The sequence below is a fragment of the Podarcis gaigeae genome (assembly GCF_964106915.1).
Source record: "Podarcis gaigeae genome assembly, chromosome: 10".
NCBI classification, from domain to species: Eukaryota; Metazoa; Chordata; class Lepidosauria; order Squamata; family Lacertidae; genus Podarcis; species Podarcis gaigeae.
Genome location: NC_139686.1, coordinates 23,006,388 through 23,034,381, shown reverse-complemented (window position 1 = coordinate 23,034,381; position 27,994 = coordinate 23,006,388). Strand labels below are relative to the sequence as shown.

The window sequence follows — 27,994 nt, the reverse complement described above, 5'->3', positions numbered from 1 at the left end:
TTTTCTTTCCTTACATCTTGCATTTACTGCTCACAGATGTTTCATTTTTATGATGTGTTGTGCAGAGGGTAGTTCTCTTAAATGCAGCACCATGGCAAAGTACACTTCAGAAAACTGAGGTGTGTGGTTGTAATTTAACATTCATGGCTCAACAATATGAGAGATGATGATGATGATGTAAAGTGATAATGCTTTCATTTTAACATCTTCTGGCAGCGAAAGGGGGTTCACACCTTTTAGCCCTACAAAGGTCTTAATTATGACTATGACTAAGCTTGGACTGAGTTTGCACAAAGAGAGGTGTCAATAATAATAATAATAATAATAATAATAATAATAATAATAATGGGCCGCCCCTCTTTCCAGGTTTTTAGATCAGAGTCTTTTCCAACCCCATCTGCATATACCAGAAATTGAACCCGAGACCTTTTGCATGTAAAGCCTGTGCTCTATCATTAATTTTTTTTGAGGGGGGGGGGTAGATTGTGATAGAACTGTGGGGACTGGGTTAGATGCTGCCAAGGAGGGGGTAGAAATTAAAGAAAGGCAATTACAAGGAGGCTTCAGCCCTTGAATCTGTAACTGATTCCATTCCTTTATCACAATGCGAAAATACTAGGGCCCCATTGCACTCAGGTTCTGTTGAAATCAATATGAAAATTAGTTCTGACTTCAGTCCCATTTATTGCAGCAGGATTTAAGTGCAACTGACTTGGTTTTGATTCAGCACTGTACCCCTCCTGTGTAACCTCGTCATTGCTGAACAGCACACCCACCCCATACAATCTTTCTGTTTTGTAGTGCAATAAATAATGCTCCTTCTGGGATTTTTGGAATTCTCATTTCCCCCTCTTTCTTTTTAATAGGTTTATAGATTTTCTCCCAAATTCTCGTTTCTGGTGACCTCAGGTCCTTTTGTTTACACGGCAATTGCTGTCATCAATGCTCTTATGGACAGCAGCCTTCTACGCGGGCAGGTACCTCTCATCTCATCGCTACAACCTTCTTTCCCTGTTCCAGACCGCAAGTTTCACGTGCAGACTGGTAAGCTGAGCTGTATCACCCTTGTGTTTTTGCGCTGCGCACAAGAAAAGAATCACTTGGCATATTATTGATTCGAGATCTGTTGTGGGACAAACATGGGCTCTTTCCCCAAGTTATATGGTTTAGTTTGTGTGTGTGTGTGTGTGTGTGTGTGTGTGTGTTATATCTCTCTCATGCTACTAAAGGCCAGTGTTCCTGCTCACTTCACTCGCCAATCCCTCCTACCCATCAGCTCCATCCCTTAGCCAATACCCTCCCTTGATATCTGGCCAGCCCCACCCCTTAGACCAGGCTTCCTCAGCCTCAGCCCTCCAGATGTTTTTGAGACTACAATTCCCATCATCCCTGACCACTGGTCCTGCTAGCTAGGGATCATGGGAGTTGTAGGCCAAAAACACCTGGAGGGCCGAGGTTGAGGAAGTCTGCCTTAGACATTCTCCTTTTCACCTTCACAGCACGTTTCTGAAGCTTCTATTTTTCAGTCCCCCTTTGCATCCTTACCCCCATTTCCATGCCCATTCCTCTCCTCCCTCCTTCCATCCCATAATCCTCACTCATTTCCCCAAATGCCCTCTCTTGCCCCACCCCAGCACAGCAAAGATCCCATTATCCTCATCAAGTTCCACCTGCCTGCCTGCCTTTGGCTTTTCACAGTGTTCTCAGAGTGGTGAACCAGATGGGAATCCTGAAGTCAGGACCTGATCTGTGAGCAGCGCTCTCCCCGTTTGTGACTCCCAGGCAGCATGCTGCCTCCTCCAGCACTGAACACAGTACATTGCCATCATGGCTTGTAGCCACTGATCGCCTTATCCTCCATGAATTTGTCTAATCCTCTTTTAAAGCCATCCGAGTTGGTGGCCACCTGTTCCTCTTGTGGTAGCAAATTCTATAGTTTAAATATGCACTGTGTGGAGAAGTACTTTGAGTGCTTGAATGGTGTAAATACAGGTTTTAGTGTTGATAAATAAGAGCAGAAGGATAAACAATGGCCAAAAGCAAAGGAAAGTGTACAAACATAGTGCCAAAGTATTCCATCATTCAGGTACTGTATAGCATAATAAATAATCAAGAAAATATATGGTACTGATGGGAATCAGGCAAGTTCATTGAACTTGGCATGAGATTTTTGGTGGGTAGGAACAGGATTTGTGTTTGTGACTGTTTGGGATTGGGGGGGGGCATTGGAGTATCCTGTAATTCTCGAGCTAACCTTACATCTAGTAACACAAATATTTGTTTTCTACTCCTAGTGCTTCAGTTTGTGCCTCAAAGTGTTGACGTTAGGTTCTGTAACTTCAGCCAGCACATTGAAAAAGGGCTGACAATTGCATTTGGGGAGGTGAGAAAACATCACCAGGGTATTTCCAACTTCAGTGTTCAGGTAAGATGACGACAGTGATGTTGGTTCTTATTACTGCAGTTATTCCCAGCAGATGAATGGTTGTTCTAAGGCCATTCATGACAGAACCGAGACTTGAGTTGGTGCCTTTCTGATTTCACACATCAGCTTTTTAGCCATTGCACTAAACTAGCATATAGAATATTTAGACAAAGTAGATACTTTATAATTTTGCCTAGACAGTAAGAAAAGAAAATTCTGAATACTGCTTTTGGAACAATCACTATGCTAGAATCCAGAAGTATATCAAGCAGCTATAGGTGTGATGTATCAGAGTAACCCTGTCTCAGCCAGACAGAAAATTCCATTAACTTTTGTTTAACTTATGTCCTTTGTGACTATTGACTTCCGGTAAGATGGCGACGGAGATAGCAGCATAGTCAGGTTCGCCTGCCTTCAATTAAGATTTTAAGTAGGTTTTTTAGCCTTCCTGGACTCTAATTTTACAGTTTTAATGATTTATTGGCTGCCTTATACTATTGTATTTTTAGAATGGTGGATCAAAGAAAGAGGAGCAGGGCTAATGTTTTTTTGCTTTGCTCTTACCCGGTCTTTTCAGATACTGAATATAACCCTGGGTAAATCTAGAGCAGTGTTTCGGCAGGGCCCTGTGCAAATTGTCTTTGCCATCCAAGAGAAACACAGATTCTTGAATGGGTCCGAAGTCAGTGAGCTGCTAAGGAACCTCTCTGTGGTGGAGTTCAGTTTCTACATGGGCTTCCCTGTGCAACAGATTGCAGAACGTGAGTATTCACGTAAAACAGCAAAATCTTGTTTTCCTGTTGACCCTTATTGCTTATTTCTTTAACATGTTTATTATGATTATGATTAGTATTATGATTATTATTAGTATTATTATCATAATCATCCCATCTTTTTAACGTCTTCAATATTAAAATGGTTTTTTCTTTAAAAAATTACTGTCCCTTCCTCTCCAGCGTCATGGTTCCCATAAGGACCATGTCCAATAAGGAGGCATTATCTTCCAATCAGTCCCTTCCCCTTAGATTACAGGATTAAACTGATGAAAATTCTGATTGCACAATTCTGATATGGCAAGATCTTTAATAGTTAAACTGGGGCTGCTTAGTGCTCTGAGTGTGTGTGTGCGTGTGCTGATCTTTCTAGTAAATTAAGCATCAGAAATATTGGGGGAGAAAAGAGGTGACAAGGGGCTTCCTGCTGGAGGAGTCTCTTGAGGAGGATTGGGAAAAAAACAGCAATAAGAGGCTCCTTTCCTTTGCTGTATTACCAACAAGATTTTGAGGTGTTTTAAGCTGAAGCTGAAGGTCACTTGAAGGAGGCTTGAAGAGAGGGATTGTCTTAATTTGCAGAAAGCCTGGCACACATGTACACCCCCACTCCGACCTCCACTCAGCGCACTAAGCAATGCACATGACTTGTGCAAATCTGCGCATGTGAGAAGTAAATGGAAGTAGGAAGGGCACTCCTTGAAAAGTCACCACACATGTCACATCTACTAAAAAACAACAACGCACTAAGGAGCTTCCAGTGCCAGTTGTGACTGCAGATGTATAAAAGGTTATTTTTTTCTTACCGGATTTTTTCTCAGTAAGGGGAAATCAGGGTTGAACTAATTAAAAGTGTGAGCTGGTATTTTGTTTGACTTCGAACTTTGTGTGGATGTTAAGCAAAAAAAAAGTCTGGAAATGAGTAGCCCTGAGCCCACAGTAAACTGCCGCTTGGAAGTGCTCGGGGATTCAGCCTTCTGGGTGCTATTAAACTCTTTAAAAAAACAGCAGGAGAAAAAGCAGCCGTGGGGCTTCCACAATCGGGTCTAGTTTGCCTGTAAATTCACTGAGACTCCACAGTCTTAAAGTGTGCTGGGGCCCTGCTCTGGGGAATAGAACAGTGAAGTTTCATTTCGGAAGGGAAGGAATAAAGAGTAAATTATTCCACTGTAGAAATTTACGGTTAGAAGCAGAAGCAGTTCTCGTTTTATGCAAAGAAAAACATAAGATTTGTTGTTGTTGCTGCTGCTTTTCTATTGCCTTGAGATACCTTATTCCCGAAGGTGGTGCTCTAGGGTTGCCACTGTGTATATCCAAGCAGGAGGCTTCACTACTTTGCAAATAAAATAACAAGCTTTCTAATTTTGTGCTTTAGCTTCCTTCCCCTCCTCCCATTATGCAAGCATATAATAGCTCTGTGGGAATTTAATTAATTTAGTTTAATGGTCAGAATGTAGAGCTGGCAGTGATTATTATCTTGGCCAATTGATTTTCCCCAGGACCTTGGCCAATTTATTTGACTGTCTCAGTATGAATTATAAAATAGCCCCTTGATTCCAGTCTGTTAGATTTCTGGGTCTTTTTAATACATGTTTCTTCACCCATTCCCCTTGTTTCCCCCCCTCTTCCCCTCCAGCTGTTTATTACCCTCAGTTGAACACAACTCACTTGATGAAATCTTCCTGGGTAAGAACAGGTAAGTACAACTGTAAGACTAAATAGCTTCAACTGATAACCTCTGTTTGGCATCTGTCTGTCTCGGGAGACAACGGAGGCACATGCCATCTGGGGGTGAAGTCAAGCTGTTGGAAGGTCTTAGCCAGATAAGATAAAGAACCCATCATTAAAGTTCCTTTAAATTTTAAAAATGGTGGCTGCGGTTTTGCATGGCAAGGAGCAGATTAACCCCCATCCTCACAAAGCGCCCTCAAAAGGGCCCCCCCCAAGGCCTCGTCTCATGGGGAACTTAACCGGGGTGAGCAGAGTCAGTGCAGGTGGTTCCTGTGGCCCTAGGGGTGACAAGGAAGGGCATCTGAGAACCAGCAAAGAACTGCAGCCATTGATGTGGAGAACTCCAGTCTAAGGCAGAAAGGGTTGGGCTTCTTAGAGACACTGACAGCGCAGAGATCTGCTGTGGGGTGGGGGTGGGGTCTTCTCCCTCTACTAGTCCTCTGAGGAGACCCTAGTTTCCTAGATACAAGAATAGGAATTGCCATTCTTCTCTTTGTATATTTAGTTTGCCTGTAACTGTTTCTTTGGTTGCTGTGTCAGAGGCCAGGTTATTTTTGAAGGAACACGAAGACAAAGGGTAGATGCCAAGGACTAGGTTATTCTTTTGGAGTGAGAAAAAAAGATCAAGTGTGACTAAAAAGGAAGAACTTTGGCTAACCAGATTCCAGACTTATATGTAAATGATACACATCACAGAACATCAGTTAGCAATGATGCATCCTTCTAAGGCTTCCCAACACCCCAAGGATATCAGATCCTTGCTTCACCATGGTGTTCTGTTAACAAGAAATTGCCTATGATGTGAAGCTTGATGTTCACTGCCATTATTCCTGTATATTTATTTTCTCCCTGAACGTTTGTTTCAATGTAGTTGTCCTTGGTGTCGTCAACCAGAAAATTCAAGAGGAAGTTTTCCAGGCTGAGATGGAGCGGAAGTTAGCCCAGTTGTTAAGTGAGGCCTTGGGCAGAGGGCGGATATGGAAAAGGGCAACTTTTGCTGGGAACAACGTTGTGCAGGTATTAAAGTTAATTGAAATGGAAACCTAACATGGGGGAGAAAGCATAAATCATACAGGAGTTGTTGATCTGAACACCACAAACAACCCTCAGAATTACATTTTATTGGCGCTTCTATCTTTTAATTCGTTGAGGCTTAATGCGGAGTTTCGTTCCTCACTTTGGCTTGCATAAGCAGAATTTTAATTAATTGTACTGAGTGGGGGTTTTGCTTACTCCCTTTCTTTCACTCTTGCTTCAAATAGATGACATTTTTGCTACTTTTCTTCTCCTTCCTCTCCTGTGCTCCATCAGTCTCCAACTCCTCCTCATTCTCCAAACATAGAAAATATCAGGGGTTGTTTTCTTCCTAACACATGTCAAGCTGAAGCTAGAAAACATTGCCCTGTTAATGTTTCCTTGAATGGTGAAACAGATGGTCACGAATCGGTATGTAACTTAACAGAATACTTCAGAGAGATGCCAGATTCTTCAGAAGTTTAAACTTCTTTCCCCTCCTCCTCCCTTTTTGCTATATTCTGTGTAATTTGGCTGCAAGTTATTTCACCTCATATATTAGTCGGGAATGTAAGAAGGCATCGCTTTCTGTTCTGCCCTCTGTTTGTCACATGGAGCCCTGTTTCTGTTCTGCTGCATTTCATCTTCTGCCAATAGCTACATTATCTCAATTGCCTGCTGCGGTGAAATCAAGTAACTTGCATAGCTAGTTACAGAAATTGTGTGAATGATGTTGTCATTGTGTTACTCCCTTCCAGTCATTTCAAAGGAAACACAAAGCAGATAGTGGGCCAGGGGAAACCTAATCAATTTCATATTGTTTGCGGATGGAAAAGCTGCAATAACTGCAAATGCTGCTTATATTCATTGGATTGATTTCCATTCCTGACATTGGGCAGATAAGCAAACATTGGCAGTTTCTGCTCCCCTTTCCATTTTGGTTGACATTCTCCAGCATCCTTAGATATAAGTAGCAAATTGGTGACCTTTTATTCAATGGATGATGAAACAGAGGCACAGAGTTGTTCTGCTCAGGGCTGGAAAAAGTTCATAGGTCTCAGCTTCAGGTTATTAGGACCTCTGTTAAAATCAAATAAATAAGATTTCCCACCCAACCTCCACTAACTTGCTAAGCGTGCTGCCTACACTCTGGGCCTGTTACCTTCAGCCACATTTTCTAGCTGGTACGCGCAACTCCCCGTTTGCATGGGGGTTACATTCAGTGGTTGCACATAATCCCGTTCCTCCCCTGTTCCTCCTCCGCCCCCTTCTGGGGTTGAAAGTGGCGCACGTGTGGGAGAGGCCATACATCAATAGGACGTGTGCAAAATGGTTGCCGTCTGTATTTTAATTATGTTTGCTCCAGGATATTTAATTTTTTCCTTACACAGCAGTGGCATCAGTGTGCCCAGTGCCTTACAGTGTTAAATCGACATCAGTAGACCTTTTCCTAAGGAATTTACAATCCAAAACAGACAGTGGGTAGTGGAGGAAGAGAGATGGGAGAGGTAGGGATAAGTTTGTGTACAGGTGCAGTTAACGCTCTTAAAGCTTTTGTCACATGCTCCTCTACACAGGAGCAATATCTGAATACAAACCACATTTCAAACACGGGAAAGTTGTTTGGAGGAAGAGCAGCAGAGATAGGCAATTAAAATTTCTATCTGCGAATGCATGTCCATTAGGATGACCAGTAGTGGACTCTTTATAGACTGCAGCTTCGTGCCCCAAATCATTCTTCATATGCCCTAACCCGTTTTTATAAGAGGCTGGAATTCTTAAATTATTGCTTTTGAAAGGTGTTTCCACGCTGATGAGACTGTTGAGTTTTAAATCTATTCTGACTTTTAACCATTATTAATTTCTTGGTGTCTTTATTGGTTTGCTGTTCACAGTTTTGTTTTGAGATTTGGTGATATGTTCCCTCAAGTGCTGAAGTTATATTAGAATTTTGTGTGAGTCACCCTGAGCATTTTATGGAAAAGTGGCAAGAAATAAATGGCTTCTGTTCTAATCCCAGTTTTGAGATTTATCATTCTGCTTCTGTGTTATGTCCTATATATTAATTGAGTAATGTGTTCTGGTTTGGATGTGGTGCTAAACCATAGTTTAGTGTTACAGAACATGAGGTAAGCGGACCATAAAACTGCTAGCTCATTTGCAAAGCTAAGCAGGATCTGGAATGGTTTTCAATTGGAGGGGGGACTGTATGTTGAGATTCCTGCATTACAGGGGTTTGGACTAGATGACCCTCGGGTCCCTTCCAACTCTATAATTCTGTGATTCTAAGCCTGTTCATGCCTTGTGCTTGAGTGCTCACACACGCTGCCTCCAGAACAACTGTGAGGAAGAAACTGGAAGCATCTGTTTCTAGGTTGAAACAAACCACAGTTTGTCATTGCACCTAAACCAGGGACTGCTTGTACTTTAAATTATAGTTTACTGAAACCAGGGTCAGAAAACACCATTTTATCTTGGCTTGTTTCAATAAAACATAGTTTAAACTTGCCAGTTTGGCTCTGTTCAGATATAACAACAATTAGTTTAGCCTGTTTTGGTCATGTAGTGGGGTATAGATATGAAAATTAATAAATTGGAAGGTGAATCTGTTCTATACCCTATGCTAGCAACCTGGAGGGAATGTACTACTAGTAGTAAAATGACAAGAGAATCTTTTATATCTATATACCTGTCTGAAGCACTCAAATATATTTTTCATGGCAATATTCATAGACCTAAATGTGCAGTGATGATAACCAGAAACGACAGAGCTGTCACAAACTATATATAATAGTACCCTAGCTATCTTCACTTAAATGTACAAATGTACTTTCCTTCATCCTCAATTACATTTTAGGGTTTGAGCTTCAGTTGGTATGGGGAAGAGAGTTTGGCACGGTGGAGAGGAAATCAGATAATAAATAGCTACCCCAAATGTATTTCCGAAGAAGCATAATTTCTAGAATTTAGAATCCTATTGCTTTTTATGGTTAGAGCCTGTTACACAAAGTTTGTGGAGCTGATATTTACAGCAAAGCCCAGAAGCACTGCCATAACTAAAGGTTTGTCAGTGATCCCATTGTAAATTTGACATTTCGAGAAATGTTACCAGTGCTGTAAATAACATTGCTAACTGAAAATAATTTCATAGACAACATGCATTCTTCTTGTGTTTAGATTTTGATAGCAGAATAGCTAGCTTTGTTGAAAAGGCATATCAAAAATAATTTTCTACTGAAATTAACATAGAACTGACCTTGTGCTATGTAATGCCACACAAGTTCATACAGCTTTGAACCATTGATAACACTTTGCTCAGTTTCCTCCCCCCTCCCACCCACCCCCTCTAATTCATGAGATTACATCATGTGTCCAGTGAAATGGTCTCTGGCCCATGCAAGTTTATGGCACAATAAATTTGTCATTCTATAAGGTGCCTTTGGAATCTTCAATGCTTTTTCAGTAATTGTTATATCTCATTCATAACCAGTCCACTAAAACTTATACCATAATGCATTTGTTAATATTATATCCAGTTGTGATTTTTACTTAGTGAGAAGGGTTTTCCCAGCACAAAAGTACAAATAGTGGCACCCAAATTTTGCCGCTTATCCCCTGTCCCCCATTGCAACCCTGTGCTATAATTCATTCTGTTTCAGAAGGTACCTCATACTAAGAAACAGGGATTTTTTTGCGCGCGGGAGGGGGGGACAGGGGACTTAAATAAGTGGGGAGGGAGTCAGAGAGAAGTTGTGTCCCAACTTGTTCAAGTGGAAACACATACCACAAAGGCACTGTTGGATACAGTCTCTAGACTTTGTTGTTTTTCCCATACAGCAACATCTTTTGTCAGGTTTTTGATACAGAATTTTCCTCTTCTGCTTCTAAACAAAACCCACCCATTTAAATGTCCAGTATCTTAATGTCTTTTTTAGATTTAATTTTACAAAAGCAGAAAGAATGGAAAGTCTTATTTGCAATTTTATATGGGCATCTCTTAAGAAATATATTGAAAGTTGATGTCGTTGCACACATAGGCTGTGGATTAATCATGACCGTAACTCTGCATCAAAGTTGTGTCTTATAACGCAGCCAGGTATAGAGCTGTAAAATGAGTAAATCTTGATACATAATTTAAGCTATATATGCCATTTTATGATAAATACAGGGCATTTTCAAGGCCCATTGGCATCAGAGGCAAATGTTGTGATCCAAAGAAACTAGTAGGCAGCTTCCAGAAAAGGCAAACAAAGATTGAAATGGCCAGAGGCAGACAATATGGTCTGGCTGGCAAGATGAACTATAACACTCAAGGCAATTTACAGTTTAGAATTTGTCTTTGCAATTGGAAATACAGTGGTACCTCTAGTTGCAGACACGATCCGTTCCGGGGTGCCATTCGCACCCCGAAAATTCCACAACTAAAGCGGCGCTTCTGTGCAAACACAGAGTGTGATAGAGCACTTCTGTGCATGCGCGAAGCGCACAGAACACTTCTGCACACACACATGCGGCAAAACTCGGAAGTATAGACTTCGGGGTTTGACACGTTCACAAGCCAAAAAGATGCAACATGAATCTAACGCAACATGAGGTATGACTGTACCAAAATACAAAAGCAGTGAGTTGGGGAGAATAAGCAGATCAGGTACCGATACTTTCTTACTCTTATATCAGTACTCTGTGTAGTAATGTCAGTCATGTGATCCCGCTTTATCACTACCCGAAGGAGTCTCAAAGCGGCTAACATTCTCCTTTCCCTTCCTCCCCCACAACAAACACTCTGTGAGGTGAGTGAGGCTGAGAGACTTCAGAGATGTGTGACTAGCCCAAGGTCACCCAGCAGCTGCATGTGGAGGAGCAGGGAATCGAACCTGGGTCTCCAGATTATGAGTCTACAGCTCTTAACCACTACACCACACTGGCTCTCTGTGCATGTTGATGTGTGTGTTGATGTGCCATTTCAGATCGTGAACGTGTCACGCATAGAGGAAGCCGACAGCCCAGTTATGCTGGTGTATTTTGTGGAGGACCAAGATGGAGAAAGGCTTGGTGCTGTGAAGACATCTGACCTGATTAACAGAGTCGATATTCAGAGGGCTGCCATCATTCTAGGATACCGCATTCAAGGCCCAGTGGCCCAGCGTGAGTCTTCCTAAGAAACACAGTGATAAGTGATCCGTTCAGCATTTTTCAAAGAAGCTGGGGTCGACACATGCAACCATTTGTCACCCCTTGTCACCATGCCAGGGGTGGGGGGAGCCTGAGACTCTCCGTGGTCCGTTCTTGCCCCACTAAACTAAGTGTGATATCTGAACGGTTGTCTTCATTCGCCTGTTATGCTACTTTTTTGGGGTTTGCTTATGGAAACTGGAAAGGATGCGGGTGGCGCTGTGGTCTAAACCACTGAGCCTCTTGGGCTTGCTGATCAGAAGGTCGGCGGTTCGAATCGCCGTGATGGAGTGAGCTCCCATTGCCCCATCCTAGCTCCTGCCAACCTAGCAGTTCAAAAGCACGCCAGAATGTGCAAGTAGATAAATAGGTACCACTCCGGCATTTCTGTGCTCTGCTCTGGTTTTGGTGTCCCGTTGCGCCAGAAGCGGCTAAGTCATGCTGGCCACATGACCCGGAAAAACTGTCTGCGGACAAACGCCGGCTCCCTTGGCCTGTAAAGCGAGATGAGCGCCACAACCCCAGAGTCATCTGAGACTGGACTTAACTGTCAGGGGTCCTTCACCTTTACCTTTTATGGAGACTGGAATTAAGGTAACATAAAGCAGAGTATCTCATTGGTTGTATGTAAAATCTGCCATCACAACAAAAAAGAGGGAACTGCTTTAGGGGGGCGCAGGAATAAGATATGAATGCCCCTTGAAGAAATTATAACAGACGTGACTTCAGGCAAAATTAGTTGGGGAAACATATATTACAACTTATTTCCCTTGATTTTCAAACATTATTCATAGGGCTGAAGCTTTTCTACATATCAGTCAATCTAGCTTACGTATATCAGCTGTGCGTCATGATTAATTAGTGATTCCAGTTAATATCAGAAAGAGGAGAGGAGAGCGTATACAACAGTGTGAAGCTGAGCTGTCCTCACATTAAAAATAGCTTTAAACAGCAGGGATATGTAAACTACATTGGAGGATTCAGTACCCCTAAGGCTCACAAGGCTTAATTATGTGTGGGTTTGGTTATGTAACCATCTTCACATAAAATGCATTTCCCTTTTTTGGTTTGCTTATTTATTTTTTTCCTTATGCGTCCTGCTTTTCTTTCAAGAAAGTTCCATCGGGAACTGTGCTTTTTCCTGCAGGGCAAGCAGCATTGGGAGAAGGTTTGTTTTTTATTTTATTTACTGATTGCAGTTGTATTCTGCCCTTCCTCCAGGGACCTCCATGGTGGAATACGTGGTTTTCCCTCTCTCATCTTATCACAGCAACCTTGTGAGTGCTGTGAGAAATAGTGAGTGGCCCGTTATCATTAGTGAACTTCATAGCTGAAGTTGAAGCCCTGCGAGGGAAGCCCCACATAAGAGCACCTCAGCAATCCATTCTTCAAGTAACCCAACGCACAAACTACTGTGGCAAGGCTTTTCAGGTCCAAGAATGGCCATAGCTTTCAAAGCAGCCACAGTTGGTTAAAAGCACTTCTAGCCATTGAGTTGCAGGCCTTATTCCCAGATATAGGAGCCACTTACCCACAGCCTCAGAATTCAGCCTCAGATTATTGGCTCCCATCACTCCTTCCAGAGGAGTTGGGATATTAGAGAGGCAGTATTATATTTGTTTCTCTGACAAGTAATGCCTGCACAAATTATAAGGATTTGTGGATATTTACAAGTGGCTTTATTTCCCTTCACAGGCAGTAGAATATTTTTTTGTTTGGATGAAAACAGATTATAGTTTAAATATGTCTAAAGACAACAATTTTATTATATAAAACTGTGAAGGATTTGTCTTGCTCCGCATCCTACATTTGTAAGAGTAGCTATAGGGAAGACGACTAAGCCTTTAAGCTTGTTATTAAGCTGTTTATTAATATATTTTGATACCTTATTCAGAGTTCTAGAAGAGGTAGCGGTTGCATTGACTTACAGAAGAAGCTTAATTTAATTTTATTGTATTTTTGTAATCATATTATTTGCTATTCAAATAAATATCCCTTTCAGTAAATTCTTAAAGATGATAAGAGCTTAAAAAATCAAGAAAGCATGTCAACATGCAGCCCAGAAGACAGTTTTTCTAGACTAGCTGCATTGAAATCCTCCAGCAGCGGCCATTGATGCCTGTGAAAATTCTCAACGCCCTAAAGGCATGGACCTCTCCAGTCATATACACACACCACATTGAACAACATCTGTCCATTTGGCCATCCAATCACATTGCTAAAACTCTTCTCTCTCCTCTGCTGCTGGTGTTTCCCTTCCCTCCTTGTCTTTTTCAATGTAGCACTCAGCCATCTCTGTCCTGTTAATAGCTGTGTGCTTGTTGTTTTCTCTTGCCCCATTACTGTGAGTAGAGAAGCGACATTTGTCAGATGTCTTGCAACAGTTCAGAGGTTCAGGATTCAGTGCTAGGAATGGCGGGCCTAGAAACCTATCACTGTAGCCTTTTCTCAAGTAATCTTCACACATTGGCTGGTGTCACACTGGATAGCTTCAATCTCTGTGCATCAGCTCTCCCTGTTTCTCGATCTCCATGTGATTTGCTCAAGGTGAATGTGAGCTCCATACATGTAAATGCATAAGATCTGTAATCAAGATCATACCTGATTTTCAATTCAATTGCTTCTAAGACTACTGAGTGAGTGATACAGAGTGTACATCTGTCCCAGATCCAGAACCAGTAGGTGGGGAGCAGAATCTAAGCTTTCTATCATTTTTTAAAATGTCTAGCTCCTTTAAAATGAAAGTTACGAAGCAAAATGTGCAAGCACACATTTGTGAGATATGAGCTTGCCTTTCAGTGATTTTAGCCAGTAAGTAAAGTGAGTGTTATGGTTGATGACTGCTAGAGAGAAATTTAGACATGAATGGGGAGACAGAAAAATAGCTTCAAAATAAGCCAGGAAGCCCCCTCTGCATTATCAAGAGAAGGAACTTCCTGGGTCATTTTGAAGTTGTCTAGGGGTTAGTCTTGGTGCATGTGTTTCTCCCTCTCAATTCAATACAATGAAAGAGGTCTGCTTGGTTCATTCTGAAGCTTTTTGCTTTTTTCATTTTACATGGCAAAAATGTGACATGTTTCCCAGATAAAATAAGTGAGAAAGCCAGTATTTTAATGTAGCTGTCACATGGCAATAGCATGCCCACCCAAAAGCAAAACACAGCAGCAAAGACATGCTCTGTCTCACTCAAGTAATAAGGTAAAGGGTAAAGGGACCCCTGATCATTAGGGCCAGTCGTGGCCAACTCTGGGGTTGCGGCGTTCATCTCTATTGGCCGAGGGAGCCGGCGTACAGCTTCCGGGTCATGTGGCCAGCATGACTAAGCCGCTTCTGGCGAACCAGAGCAGCACGCGGAAACGCCGTTTACCTCCCCTCCTATTTATCTACTTGCACTTTGAGGTGCTTTCGAACTGCTAGGTTGGCAGGTATAATTGCATGCAAAAAAAAGTCTTTTTCCTGAGTATGTAAAGTCTTTTCTCTCCCCACCAAACATTTAGTGACCACATGAGGATTATGTGGGAAGAACATCCATGTCTCCATTACTTTTTAAAAAAATCAACATACATTAGATGTTATGAGATCTTATGATCACACACCACTAGGGTATTCTAACGCTTTCCACCCTTACTTTTGCAGCTGTGGACAGAGTCAAAGAGTCACCTCCAGAGTCGCAGAACAACCTCTGGATTATTGTTGGTGTTGCAGTCCCAGTAGCTGTGGTGTTGCTGATCATCATTATTTTATACTGGAAGCTCTGCCGCTCTGACAAGCTGGAATTTCAGCCGGACACCATGAGCAACATTCAGCAAAGACAGAAGGTAATGGCGCCTGAAATATACTCAGAGTCGAGAGTGGATTTCATGCTCTTTATTCAGCTCATAGTGGTGAGGAGGAATGAAAGTCCCCTCAAAGTATCTGCTTTATATACATTATTTACACAATGGGCTGCACGTGATTGGCTAATTCCGGAATTCTCCTGTAGGCCAATCAGGTTGTGGATTCACTTCCATCTGGAGCTGGATTGGGTGGCTCCTGCAGACCAATCATACTGCTGCATTGTTCTAGGACCAATCAGACTGCTGCATTCTGAATCCTATTGTTCTGGGACCAATCAGACTGCTGCATTCTGAATCCTATTGTTCTGAGACCAACCAGACTGCTGCATTTTGGATCCTATTGTTCTAGGACCAATAAGACTGCTGCATTTTGGATCCTATTCAACTCAGTACATAACAGCGCCAGACATGGGTGAGAACGTTCTGGGGAAACTAGAGTTATCTTTTTTTTAAAATATTTATTAACGGTTTTTCAATTACAACAAACAGATAAACAAAAACATTGCATATGCTGACACATTTTCTTATCGCTTCTGGACTTCCTCACATCTCGCGCTCCTATGTTCTAATTTAATAAAATTAAAACAACAATTTATTCCCTTGTCTCCATCCTTACTATCTGATTTTCAATAATATGTTTCAAATTTTAGATATATTTATTCCAATCCTTAAAGAAAAAAATTAAACTTAACCTAATAATTATCTAAAAAATTGTTTTTTTCCTTATGTTTATCTTATCTTCATAGTTTACTTCGTCTGTTTTAGTGGTGCCAATTTGTCTAAAAACAAGCATCCTGCTTAACATTCATACAGTTTACAATATTTTTGCAAATAAATCTTGAATTTTTTCCAGTCCTCTTCTACGATTTCTTCTCCCAGGTCTCGAATTCTGCCAGTCATCTCGGCCAGTTCCATGTAGTTTATCAGTTGCATCTGCCATTCTTCCAGTGTGGGTAGATCTTGGGTTTTCCAGTGCTTTGCGACAAGTATCCTTGCTGCTGTTGTTGCATACATAAAAAAAGTTCAATCCTTCTTTAACACCCCTTGGCCGACAATACCCAAAAGGAAGGCCTCTGGTTTCTTAAGAAAGGTATACTTAAATACCTTTTTCAGCTCATTATATATCATTTCCCAGAAAGCCTTCACTCTAGGGCAGGTCCACCAAAGGTGAAAGAATGTTCCTTCATTTTCTTTACATTTCCAACATTTATTATCAGACAAGTGGTATATTTTTGCAAGTTTGACTGGGGTCATGTACCATCTGTATATCATTTTCATTACATTTTCTTTCAGAGCATTACATGCAGTAAAGTTCAGCCCAGTATTCCACAACTTTTCCCAGTCCTCAAACATAATATTATACCCAATGTCCTGTGCCCACTTTATCATTGCCGATTTAACCGTTTCATCTTGTGTGTTCCATTTCAACAGCAAGTTATACATTCTTGAAAGTACTTTAGTCTTAGGCTCTAACAGTTCTGTTTCTAACTTCGATTTTTCCACCTGGAAACCTAACTTTTTGTCTAGTTTAAAAACTTCTTTAATCTGGGCATAATGTAACCAATCTCGGTCTTTCATTTTCTCCTGACTCTGCAATTTCCAATTGTCCCCATCTTTTTCTAATATTTCCCAATACTTTGGCCATTTGGCCTCCATATTGAGCCTTTTCCGGGCCTTAGCTTCCAGTGGTGAAAGCCACCATGGAGTTTTATTTTCCAATAAGTCTTTGTATTTTGTCCAGACATTAAACACTGCTTTTCTGACAATATGATTCTTGAAAGCCTTATGAATCTTAACCTTGTCATACCATAAGTATGCATGCCAGCCAAACGCATTGTTAAAACCTTCCAAATCCAATACATCAGTGTCCTCCAGAAGTAGCCAATCTTTTAACCAGCAAAAAGCTGCTGATTCATAGTACAACCTTAAGTCTGGCAGGGCAAAGCCCCCTCTTTCTTTCGCATCAGTTAGTATCTTAAACTTAATTCTGGGCTTTTTGCCCTGCCCGACAAATTTGGAAATATCTCTCTGCCACTTCCGGAAGCACTCTGTTTTGTCCACAATCTGTAGTGTTTGAAACAAAAACAGCATTTTTGGCAATACATTCATCTTTACAGCGGCGATTCGGCCTAACAAAGAAAGTTTCAATCTAGTCCAACTTTCTAAATCTCTCTTAATTTCTGACCAGCATTTCTCATAATTATCCTCAAATAGATTTAGATTTTTTGATGTTATATTTACCCCTAGGTATTTTGCTTTTTTCACAACATTTAACTCTGTTTCTTTCTGAAACCATTCTGACTCTGCATCTGTCAAGTTTTTCCCCAATACTTTAGTTTTCTGCTTGTTTAATTTGAATCCCGCCACCCGACCAAATTCTTGAATAAGTTGTAGTGCTTTTTTCGTACTGGCCTCTGGCTTCTGTAGGGTCAAAACTAGGTCATCTGCAAACGCTTTCAATTTATATTGTTTCGCTCTGACCTGAATTCCTTCGACCATCCGGTCTCCTCTAAACATGTTCAAGAGCACCTCCAGGACCGAAATAAATAACAATGGGGAGATAGGGCAGCCTTGTCGTGTTCCTTTTTCAATTTTGAACTCTTCCGTAATCACATTGTTAACTATCAATTTAGCCTTTTGTTCTCAATAAATTGCTTCTATCCCATTTTCAAAACCCCGGCCCACTCCCATTCCTTCCAAATTTTTCTTCATAAATTTCCAAGAGATGTTGTCAAAGGCCTTCTCCGCGTCTATAAAAATTAATACTGCTTTTGTATTAATGTTTGTTGGTAAAAGTTCCAAAATATCAATAATATTCCTTGTATTAGCAAACAAATGTCTTCCAGGAAGAAAGCCTGCCTGGTCCTTATGAATTACTTCATTTAAAACTTTTTTGAATCTACTTGCTAAAATATCTGCAAATATTTTATAATCCACATTTAAAAGAGAGATGGGGCGGTAGTTCTTAAGTTGTGCCTTTTCAGTTTCGGATTTTGGTATCAATGTGATAAACGCTTCTTTCCACGTCTCCAGCGCCTTCTTCTGGGGAAACTAGAGTTATCAAGGCTGTTGGGCAACAGATTGGAGGGGAAACTCCTCTGATGTATTACCTCAGGACAAACTGTCTTTGGGGAATTGAAGGATGCTCCCCATGACCAGGGAACCCCGTCAACATCATTTTGAAACTATATGTCACTAAAATATTGAAATATATTTCCCCATATGATACTTTTGAGAAAGAGAGAGCAAGAAAACAACTGTTGTTCGACTTGGTTGCCATAGTTACCGTATTTTTCGCACCATAGGACGCACCGGACAATAGGATGCACCTTGTTTTAGAGGGGGGAGAACAAGAAAAAAAATTCTCCCCCTCTTTGCCCAGCGCCCCTTCAGCGAAGCGGCAGGAGGTGCTGCGCAGAGAGGGGGAGAATTTTCCCCCTCTTGTTTTCCCACTCTAAAACAAGGTGCTGTTTAAGGTGTGTTCAGGTGGCTACCTCAGAAGCCTGGAGAGCGAGAGGGGTCGGTGCACACTGACCCCTCTCGCTCTCTAGGCTTCAGGTTCCTTTCGACCTGCTCTTTGGGGCTGGCGGGGGGAAGCCCACCACCAGCCCCAAAGAGCAGGTCACGGAGCAGCGAAAAGGCGCAGCAGAGATGCTGCTGCCATAGCCATGTGTCACTTCTCCAGCTGGGAGAGGGTCGCGGGGCTATGGCGTCTTCGCTCCATAGGACGCACACACATTTCCCCTTCGTATTTGAAGGGGAAAAAGTGCGTCCTATAGAGCAAAAAATACGGTAATAAATAAGATAAGTAGCGGCTTTATAGACGATATATCTCTCCATGTCTGAGAGGAAAAACTGGATTAGAGTGATACCTTTTCACTGAGCATGTGTTTGTTAGTGTGAGAGTTACTGAGACCAGAAGCCACTTCTGAGGAAATATTTCTGACACAGCTGTTTAGATTGTTGGGCGAATTGGAAAAAATATGTGTACAAAACATACACGAGCTCTGGGCCACAATTAGGTGAATGTGATTGCAACATACAGCAGTGCGGCAGAAGCTCCAGCTATTTAGGCTGTGTTAGGCAAACATTCCGGGCAGTTCCCCACCCTGGTTGCGGAGAATAGATCCAAGCACTGACCACAGTACTCATGATTGTCAGCTCTTTGTGTGAGTTGCAGTCATAACATCGCAGTCTTCTTGTGCCCAGAGACTGGTAGGCTGCAGGAGTCCTGCGCTATGTGCCGTACTCTCTGCTGTCCTTAATTAATCATGTGAAAGATGAGAGAGGTAGAAAGTGTTTACTGTTGTGAAGTCACCAGAACAAATGAACGACAGCCCGCACTTCTCTCTTCGTTGTTGAGTCTGAATGGTGGAATTGAGGTCAGTCACAGTTATAACCTTCGACGAACTTCTGAACCAGTGACTTCTGTGTTCTCTGCTTTCCTTTGTCTGTGTTGATAATTCAAGGCAGAATTCCGCCTGGGAGAGGCAGGCGTACGGTTTGAGTTCTAAATGCCATCACATATTGAAACCAGTTGCAGTGCTTTGGATAAGGGCTTTTAAAAATAAATAAAAAGAAGTAGCTCCTTTAAATGCAAACTACAGAATTCACCTAGGAAGCTTTGAGTTGAATACATGTGTTACATGCATTAAGACCATAGTGCCAGTCCTGTAAACAAGTGGAAAGGGGACATCCTGATCAATTTGAAAGTGTTTGTGATACCTGCAAATTATAGCATAAATGAAATCGCACAAATAGATAAATTTCCGTCTTCATATATACCGTATTTTTTGCCCTATAGGACTCACCGGCCCATAGGATGCACCTAGTTTTTTGGGGGGGAAATAAAGGAAAAAAAATTTATTCCCCCCCCAGGGGCTCCCTAGGCTGCAGATATCTGCCCGAAGCGCGGGGCGCTCTGCTTCAGTGTGCCCCGCACTCCGGGCAGCAGGCTGCTATCCGCAGCCTAGGGAGCCCTGCGGGAACTCCCGCGGGCTCCCCAGGCTTGCTGATAGCTTCCTGAAGCCTGGAGAGCGAGAGGGGTCGGTGCGCACCGACCTCTCTCGCTCTCCAAGCTTCAGCGAAAGCCTGCATTCGCCCCATAGGATGCACACAGATTTCCCCTTCATTTTTGGAGGGGAAAAAGTGTGTCCTATAGGGCGAAAAATAAGGTACCTGTCTGGAGCAGGGACTTGCACATCTTTTCCAGGAGAAGATGTGTGTGTTAGAATCATAGAACCGCAATGCAGGAACCTCAACTCAGGCATCCATGACAGATAGCCATCTAATTTCTGCTTTAAACCTCCAAGGAAGGGAGTCCACAATCTCCCGAGGGAGATTCCACTGTTGAACAGCTCTTACTGTCAGAAAGTTCTTCCTGATTTTAGTCAGAATCTCCTTTCTTGTAACTTGAAGCCCTTGGTTTGAGTCCTACCCTCCTAAGCAGGAGAAAACAAGCTGGCTCCATCTTCCTTGCGAGATATTTGAAGATGGCTATCATATCTCCTCTCAGTCTCCTCTTTTCCGGGCTAAACATGTCCAGCTACTTCAACCGTTCCTCATAAGGCTTAGATTTAGGAAGGAGAGCCCACTCTTCCTGTATTATCATCAGTGTCCAAAACCACTTCCATTCAGATCCCCAAAGTACTCTGTCAACTCAGGCTTCAAGAAAATTGGTTCCTCCTGGAACAATATACTATTTTAGGCTTAGGTTCACCAACTGCTAACGGATTTTCATGCTTCAGAGATCTTTCGCATTTACAAATGGACCAGAAATAGTTGAATCAGCTTTGTTCATTTTTCACTCTTTTATTCTTTCTTGCTTTGGAATGCTATATACTTTTTTCTCCTTTCCTTCAGTGCATCTGTAAAATTCTTCGTTTGGATATTAGCATAGACTTGTGGCTTTTTCTATAAGTGTAGACTCTGTGATCTGTAGAATGTGAGTATTAAACATGAAGTACCTTGAAGAGCCACAATATTCTCTCATAAATTATTACTAAATTATTACTAATTATCACTAATTATTGTCCAACTATCCCTTAACATTCATATTGAGTAAAACACGATAATTCATGTCATAGCCTTTCTCTTGCATAGTGCAAAAGGAGCCAGTGTTTTCAACAGCTACCTTCATGTACCCTATAAAGAATCTATTTGTAGGTAGGTGGAACAGTATAATAAAACTAGCTGTGAGTTTCTGACATGGGTGCTTTGAAAGGTGGGCAAATCTCAGCCCTTACTGCTCCAGTAGATTCTGAGACACAGCAGCCTTTTTAGCTCCAAGAGCTACGTAAAATATTAAAGATCCACTCTGTAAGTCACCATGCATTTTAAGAACTTCACCTTGATGTGATCTGTTTTGTCATGTTGGATAAGGATTTCATTTCCTTGAGAAATAAAATTAAATCAGCGGTGACATTTATAAATCACTTCAGTTTTTGCCTCTCCTATTTTCAGCCTGGAAATATGTCATTTCCTTAACTAGATGAATATTCTTAAATGGCAACGGTGCGTGTGCATGTGCACGCACACACAAAAGTTTTCAGATGAAATGATTTTTTCTGAGTTGATGAAGCTTCATCCCAAATCAGTCACATATGAGAATTGCCAAATATGTTCTGCTGATATGCAGACATGACTCTGTATCAGGGCTGAGCAACCCACCCCCTTGCTTCCATCCAACACAGAGAGACAGTCTTGCTTGTAATTAAGAATGAGATCTTTAGTCAGGCAAGCAACTGCCCAGAGTTGGCAGGAGATGCAGTGTTCAGGAGTGATGGGTTGGGAGTCCGAGAGCAAGGCAAGAAGTTCAGAAATGGACAGAAGCAATGGAGATGTCTCAACAAGTTTCCCTGTCTCCCCTACCAAGCTTTAAAAGATTAGGTGTAGCGTGGTCACTCACAGTACTTGCCTTGCAGGAAAAACGAGATTGCGAGGGTGTGATCCATTGCAGCAGGTGGGTCTGTGAAGGTGGCATCTGGTTCTAGGCTGTTCTGGCTCTAGTTCAGTTGCTGTTCACTCACCCCTGATGGCTGATCAGACCCTCCCCAGCCTCCACTGAGGCTCTATGCTGTGGAAGAAGGTTGGCATCCCTGCTCCCACTTCCCCCAAGGTTGAAGTTGGGGTGGAAAGTGGAGATCCCCTCCTTCCAATCCAGGTTCTCACAATTCAGTCAGTCCTTCCCCCTCTGTTTCTTCTTCCTCAACGAAGGTCGACACTGGTGGTGCTACAGCCCTCACGGCACCCACAGCCCCAGGCCTGACCTTCAGGGTCCTTGTTGGAATGCTTCCTTCCCTTCCTAAGCCATTTTCCAACTCTCATGATTGAATGAATGCATTTGAACTGTAGGGTTTACTTACAAGTGAAAATGCATAGGATTGTGGCACAAATGAGATTTTTGTATCTTGACCAAAGACTCAACATTGTGCTTCATGGTAAAATATATTCCTTTGCAGATGCCGCTAGGAATGCAAAGATGTAGATATTTTGTTATTTATTCGTCCTTTATCATTCTCTCTGTTGCCTTGATGAATAGCAGCATGCATCTATTATCACACTTTGAAGATCAGGCTGGGATATAAAGTCTGCGGCTGAGTTTCTGCTGACCCTAAACTGAAGTCATTTCCGCACAAGTGCTTTGCTTATTGGCTTTTAATTTCCTACAGATTTTTTAAAAGACAACTGGATTCAAAGCATTTCTTCAAGCTCCGTTTTGTGGGTGGGTGTGTTTCCTATTTCCCACCACCACCAGTTTTTCAGAACTGTGTACACTAGCATTTTTGCCAGGTCATAATTCACCAAGACGTTTTTACAGGGTCTCCAGAGCTGCTCACAGATTAGCTGCCAAAGCTGAAATATTATTATTCCTGGGATCAGATATGGGTCCTTACTCATTAAGCAGTGTGCTTTGGCAGCTTCCATATCAGTTTGTACATATCCTAAGCAGAACAAAAGGGTGTTTTGCACGTGGGAGCGCGTATATAAATAATACTTGCGTAGATAGCACATGTTCATTTACCTATATCTACAGGAAAATAAGTAAATTATCTTACACAGTTATTGCCTACGTATTGTACCAATACTTGAGTACAGGATTAATATATAAATCCTGCTTTTCCTTTACACAAAGGTGTTGTTACTCAAAGCAGCGAACAAAAATAAGAATTTTTAAATTATTATTATTATTATTTATTAGATTTATAAACCGCCCTTCATCAAAAGATCTCAGGGCGTCTCGCAAGATAAAAACACAAATAAATAGTTAAAACAAAAAGAACAAAACAATAGCACAAACATATTTAAAAGGTTGTAGAATATTAATTATCCAAAGGCTTGGTTGAAGGAACAAAAAGAACAGCGGTAGTCTTAACCGCTAAAACAGAGGTTATTGCCTGGGCTAAACTGGTCAAGCTGTTCCAGGAATGATCACAGCTGTTTTATCAGCCAAAGCTGGTTAAAGATGCTCCCAAACCGTGAGGCCATCTGGAAGTCCAGTGACAAACCTGAATTCAGGAGAACCTCCAGACTATGTACCTGCTCCATGGTAGGCAATTGACCCAGATTATCCGATACAAGAACCACAAACCCACAGAGCCTCTTGCCTTGCCAGGATTCAAGCTCAGTTTATTTTCCCTTTCCCCTCTTCCAGCCCACCATGGCACCCAGGCACCAGTCCAGTGTTTGCACAGCCGCTCCTGCGAGAAGCGAAACCAATTAATAGGGAAGAGAAGATGAAGCTCAGTAGCCTGATCCAGTCTGAAGGGAAACCAGAAGTAGTCTGTAAGCTTTCAAAGCAGCAGATGAGTTTGAAAACAGTGATGGCATTCAGAGGTTCTCAGGGTGCTGTGGTCAGAGCCATATGTACCAATGGCACCCCCAGTTCTCCAGTTAAAATGCAACTTAAAATGCAGCCTCATTTTAAAAGTAGCCGATAAATCAAGACCATAAGGGGAGGGAAACATAAGGTTCAGACTGAGTCCAAACCAAAGGCCAGGCGGAACAGCTCTGTCTTGCAGGCCCTGCAGAAAGATGTCAAGTCCCGCAGGGCCCTAGTCTCTTGTGACGGAGCGTTCCACCAAGTCGGGGCCAGTACTGAAAAGGCCCTGGCCCTAGTTGACCTGGGACCTCCAAAGTGTTATTTGTGGACCTTAAGGTCCTCCGCGGGGCATACCAGGAGAGGTGGTCCCGTATGTACGTGGGTCCTAGGCTGCATAGGGCTTTAAAGGTCAAAACCAGAACCTTAAACGTGTGTGCTATTTGCACACAGACTCACAGAATGGCAGAGTTGGAAGGGGACCACGAGGGTCATGTAGTCCAACTCCCTGCAATGCGCTACCAACTGAACTTGTTCCCTGCTTGTTCGCTTCCCGTAGACATCTGCGTGGCCACTGACCCTGCAGGCCATTCTTATGGGAGGAAGAAACAGATTGGAATCTGTGGGTTCCAAACAGAAGAACATCACAGTGCAATGTTTTGCCACGGCCCTCACTTCTGTTATTTATCACATGTTTATCATGTCTCAAAAAAAAGGTTAGGGTAGTGTATACGGGTTCCTGCCTCTTTACCCTCACACCAAGCCTGTGAAATAGGATAGCATGATTCTCTCAATGTCTCTTGGTGTTTAAGTGGCGATTCAAATCCAGGTCTCCCTGTCTTAGTTGAACACATTAACAGTCACAAAAAGCACAGGTTTTTGGTTTTTTAATAAAAGCAATGAAGGGATTGGGTATAACAGATAAGATAATTTTTATCATCAAAATTGCAAGTTTCCTAGAATCAAGTCAGGAAATTGTGGGTGTAAATTTGGAAAAGCACACTTTGAATGTGACATTAAGTTAGTGTGAAAAGAGGAAGTGGAGGTAATGGCACATTTTCATAGCAAATTGTGACCCACTGACAAGCATGACGGATGTATCAGCACGGTGGGGTGGATCTTAGGATATGCAGAAGTACTTTTTTAAAAAAACAAAAAAGAGCAACCTCCCACAAGGAAAACAAACCCAGTGAAGAAGAAGAAGAAGAAGAAGAAGAAGAAGAAGAAGAAGAAGAAGAAGAAGAAGAAGAAGAATTTATTGTTTATACCCCACCCATCTGGCTGGGTTTCCCCAGCCACTCTGGGCGGCTTCCAACAAAGTATTAAAATACAGTAATCCATCAAACATTAAAAGCTTCCCTAAATAGGGCTGCCTTCAGATTTAGAAGACACCTGACATTTTAGAAAAGTGGTAGTTATTGTTCTAAATGACATCTGGTGGGGGGGTTCTACAGGGCAGGTGCCACTACCGAGAAGGCCCTCTGCCTGGTTCCCTGTAGCTTTGCTTCTCGCAATGAGGGAACCTCCAGAAGGCCCTCAGCGCTGGACCTCAGTGTCCGGGTAGAATGATAGGGGTGAAGATGCTCCTTCACGTATACTGGACCGAGGCTGTTTAGGGCTTTAAAGGTCAGCACCAACACTTTGAATTGTGCTCAGAAACGTACTGGGAGCCAATGTAGGTCTTTCAAGACAGTGTTATGTGGTCTTGGCAGCCGCTCCCAGTCACCAGTCTAACTGCCGCATTCTGGATTAGTTGTAGTTTCCAGGTCACCTTCAAAGGTGAGCACATTGCAGTAGTCCAAGCGAGAGATAACCAGAGCATGCACCACTCTGGCGAGACAGTCCATGGGCAGATAGGGTCTCAGCCTGCATACCTGATGGAGCTGGTAAACAGCTGCCCTGGACACAAAATTGACCTGCACCTCCATGGACAGCTGCGAGTCCAAAATGACTCCCAGGCTGCGCACCTGGTCCTTCAGGGGCACAGTTACCCCATTCAGGACCAGGGAGTCCTCCACAGCTGCCCGCCTCCTGTCCCCCTAAAACAGTACTTCTGTCTTGTCAGGATCAACCTCAATCTGCTAGCCGCCATCCATAAGGACTGTGCATGCTTAGTGCTCTCATGGTGTCGGCTGGAAAAGAAGAATGGGAAATTGGGATGGAGAAGAGTAAATTGACTTTTTTAAGTCCCTAAGACAGGAGTGAGAAATCTGTGGCTCTCAAGGTGCAGCTCCCATCATTCCCAGCCACTGGCTATACTGGCTGGGGCTGATGGGAGTTAGAAATCTAACAACATCTTGCAGGCCACAGGTTCTCCACCATTTCCCTAAGAGCTTGTAATTTCCTACAGGAAAATATGTCTAGCTGGCTGGGATCCTGAAGAGGAACACTCCTGTTAAGGGATGGAGATTTTTGTTGCAGGGTGCCACTTGTGTCTGTACTATTGACCCGAAAGCCTGATTGCATTAGCTGTCTGCATAATATGCAAGGAAGTAGACAGAAAGCATATTTGCCTTTAATGCTTATTATCCCCATCTGCTGGTTGAGATTGAGAGTGCAGCTTTCTCCAACCTGTTATGCAATACAGACAAGGTAGGAGGAACACCATACCGTTCAGCAGTAAGCAACTCGTTTTGTTTAATGTTGTGTGGCTGAAAAAAATAAAGATTCCATGCTATTTTTCACAAACATAACTAATAGAACACGTGAATGACATTTCTGTGTATTTGATTTATGTGTACATGTTTGCATTTCTGGAAATCTCAGGTTTGCATTAAGAACGACACCCCCCCCCCCGCTTAATTTAATAAATGAGAATGAACTGTTTTTGCACTCTTGCACTCGTAAGGCACAGTTTGTTAATCATGAACATGCTTCCCACATCGTGTGTGGCTTCCCTTACTCGTCTGGGTGCTGCATGTGGCACAGCAACATCATAGTCTGGTTTGCTGTGACGGGTCAACCCGGATCGTGGTTTGTTTATGTGAAGTTCCTGGGGTCCCCTACAATGTCCTGTCCTCAGGTGGTCACAAAGGTCAGTCCCGCAGCTACTCTGCTGTGCCCAGACTTCTCTTAAAATACTTGGTAACACCATGTAAGTGACTTTATAGAGAGCTGTAGGGCTCACTCTTTATATTCTTACTCAAATACACAAGACATTGTGGTGAAATAGGCTTACCTAACATCTACCTTGACCAGAATGCAATGTTATACCGTCATACCTCAGGTTGAAGTAGCCTCGGGATGAGTATTTTCCGGTTGAGCTCCACGGCAACCCAGCAGTAACAGAGTGTGTTACTTCCAGGTTTCGCCGCTTGCGCATGCGCAGACGGTCAACATGACGTCACATGCATGCGTGGAAGCGGCGAATCGCGACACGCAGACGCGGGTTGCGTTCACTTCAGGATGCAAACGGGGCTCCGGAACGGATCCCATTTGCATCCAGAGGTACCACTGTAATGTAAACATATATCTTACTAAGGAATGTAGTATATACAGAGTTTAAAGCTTTCTACATAGATTTCCATTGCCTCTCACTTTGTCTCTCACAACCACTCCTCACCCCAACTGCCATTTTTTAAAAACTGGTAGTTTCTACCTGCCACTCACTTTAACTCTGCCCTTCTTTCCAGTCTATAGGATGCGGGTGGTGCTGTGGTCTAAACCACTGAGTCTTTTGGGCTTGCCAATCAGAAGGTCCGCAGTTTGAATCTGCACGACAGGGTGGGCTCCCATTGCTCTGTCCCAGCTCCTGCCAACCTAGCGGTCCGAAAGCACACCAGTGCAAGTAGATAAATAGGTACTGCTGTGGTGGGAAGACAAACGATGTTTCTGGGTGCTCTGGTTTCCGTCACGGTGTTCCATTGCGCCAGAAGGGGTTTAGTCATGCTGGCCACATGACCCGGAAAGTTGTCTGTGGACAAACGCCAGTTCCCTTGGCCTGAAAGCAAGATGAGCACCGCGCCCCATAGTCGCATAGTTTCTTTCCATTCTCCTCCCCTGTGGTCAACCATTCTTGCACTAGCACTTGTTTCAAACAAACCACAATCCAGCTTCATACAAGGCAGCATGTTGTGCTGTAATGTCGCTTGTACCATGAACATGGAGGCTTGTTTGAGTTTAAGCTGTGGTTCAGAAGAAAGTGTATCTTAGTGTGATATGCAAACTAGTTCATTATGAGCAAATGGAAGGTGTGCCCAAAGCAGAAATGCCAAATTGCAGGAGGAGG

At 42.7% G+C, this 27,994-nt stretch overlaps 1 protein-coding gene across 5 annotated transcripts in view; it reads left to right on the top strand.

Annotated features, from left to right (window-relative positions):
- KIAA1549 overlaps positions 1-27,994 on the top strand; it is a 116,619-nt gene that overhangs the window by 66,005 nt on the left and 22,620 nt on the right. For 3 of the 5 annotated variants that reach the window (XM_083699795.1, XM_083699791.1, XM_083699792.1), the window contains exons 4-11: positions 867-1,044; positions 2,295-2,425; positions 3,003-3,186; positions 4,832-4,891; positions 5,798-5,943; positions 10,908-11,085; positions 14,749-14,930; positions 26,314-26,358. In XM_083699795.1, coding sequence (XP_083555921.1) covers positions 867-1,044; positions 2,295-2,425; positions 3,003-3,186; positions 4,832-4,891; positions 5,798-5,943; positions 10,908-11,085; positions 14,749-14,930; positions 26,314-26,358 — 1,104 coding nt within the window. The remainder of the gene's footprint in view (positions 1-866; positions 1,045-2,294; positions 2,426-3,002; positions 3,187-4,831; positions 4,892-5,797; positions 5,944-10,907; positions 11,086-14,748; positions 14,931-26,313; positions 26,359-27,994) is intronic. The other 2 variants (XM_083699794.1, XM_083699793.1) reach the window with 1 other exon arrangement.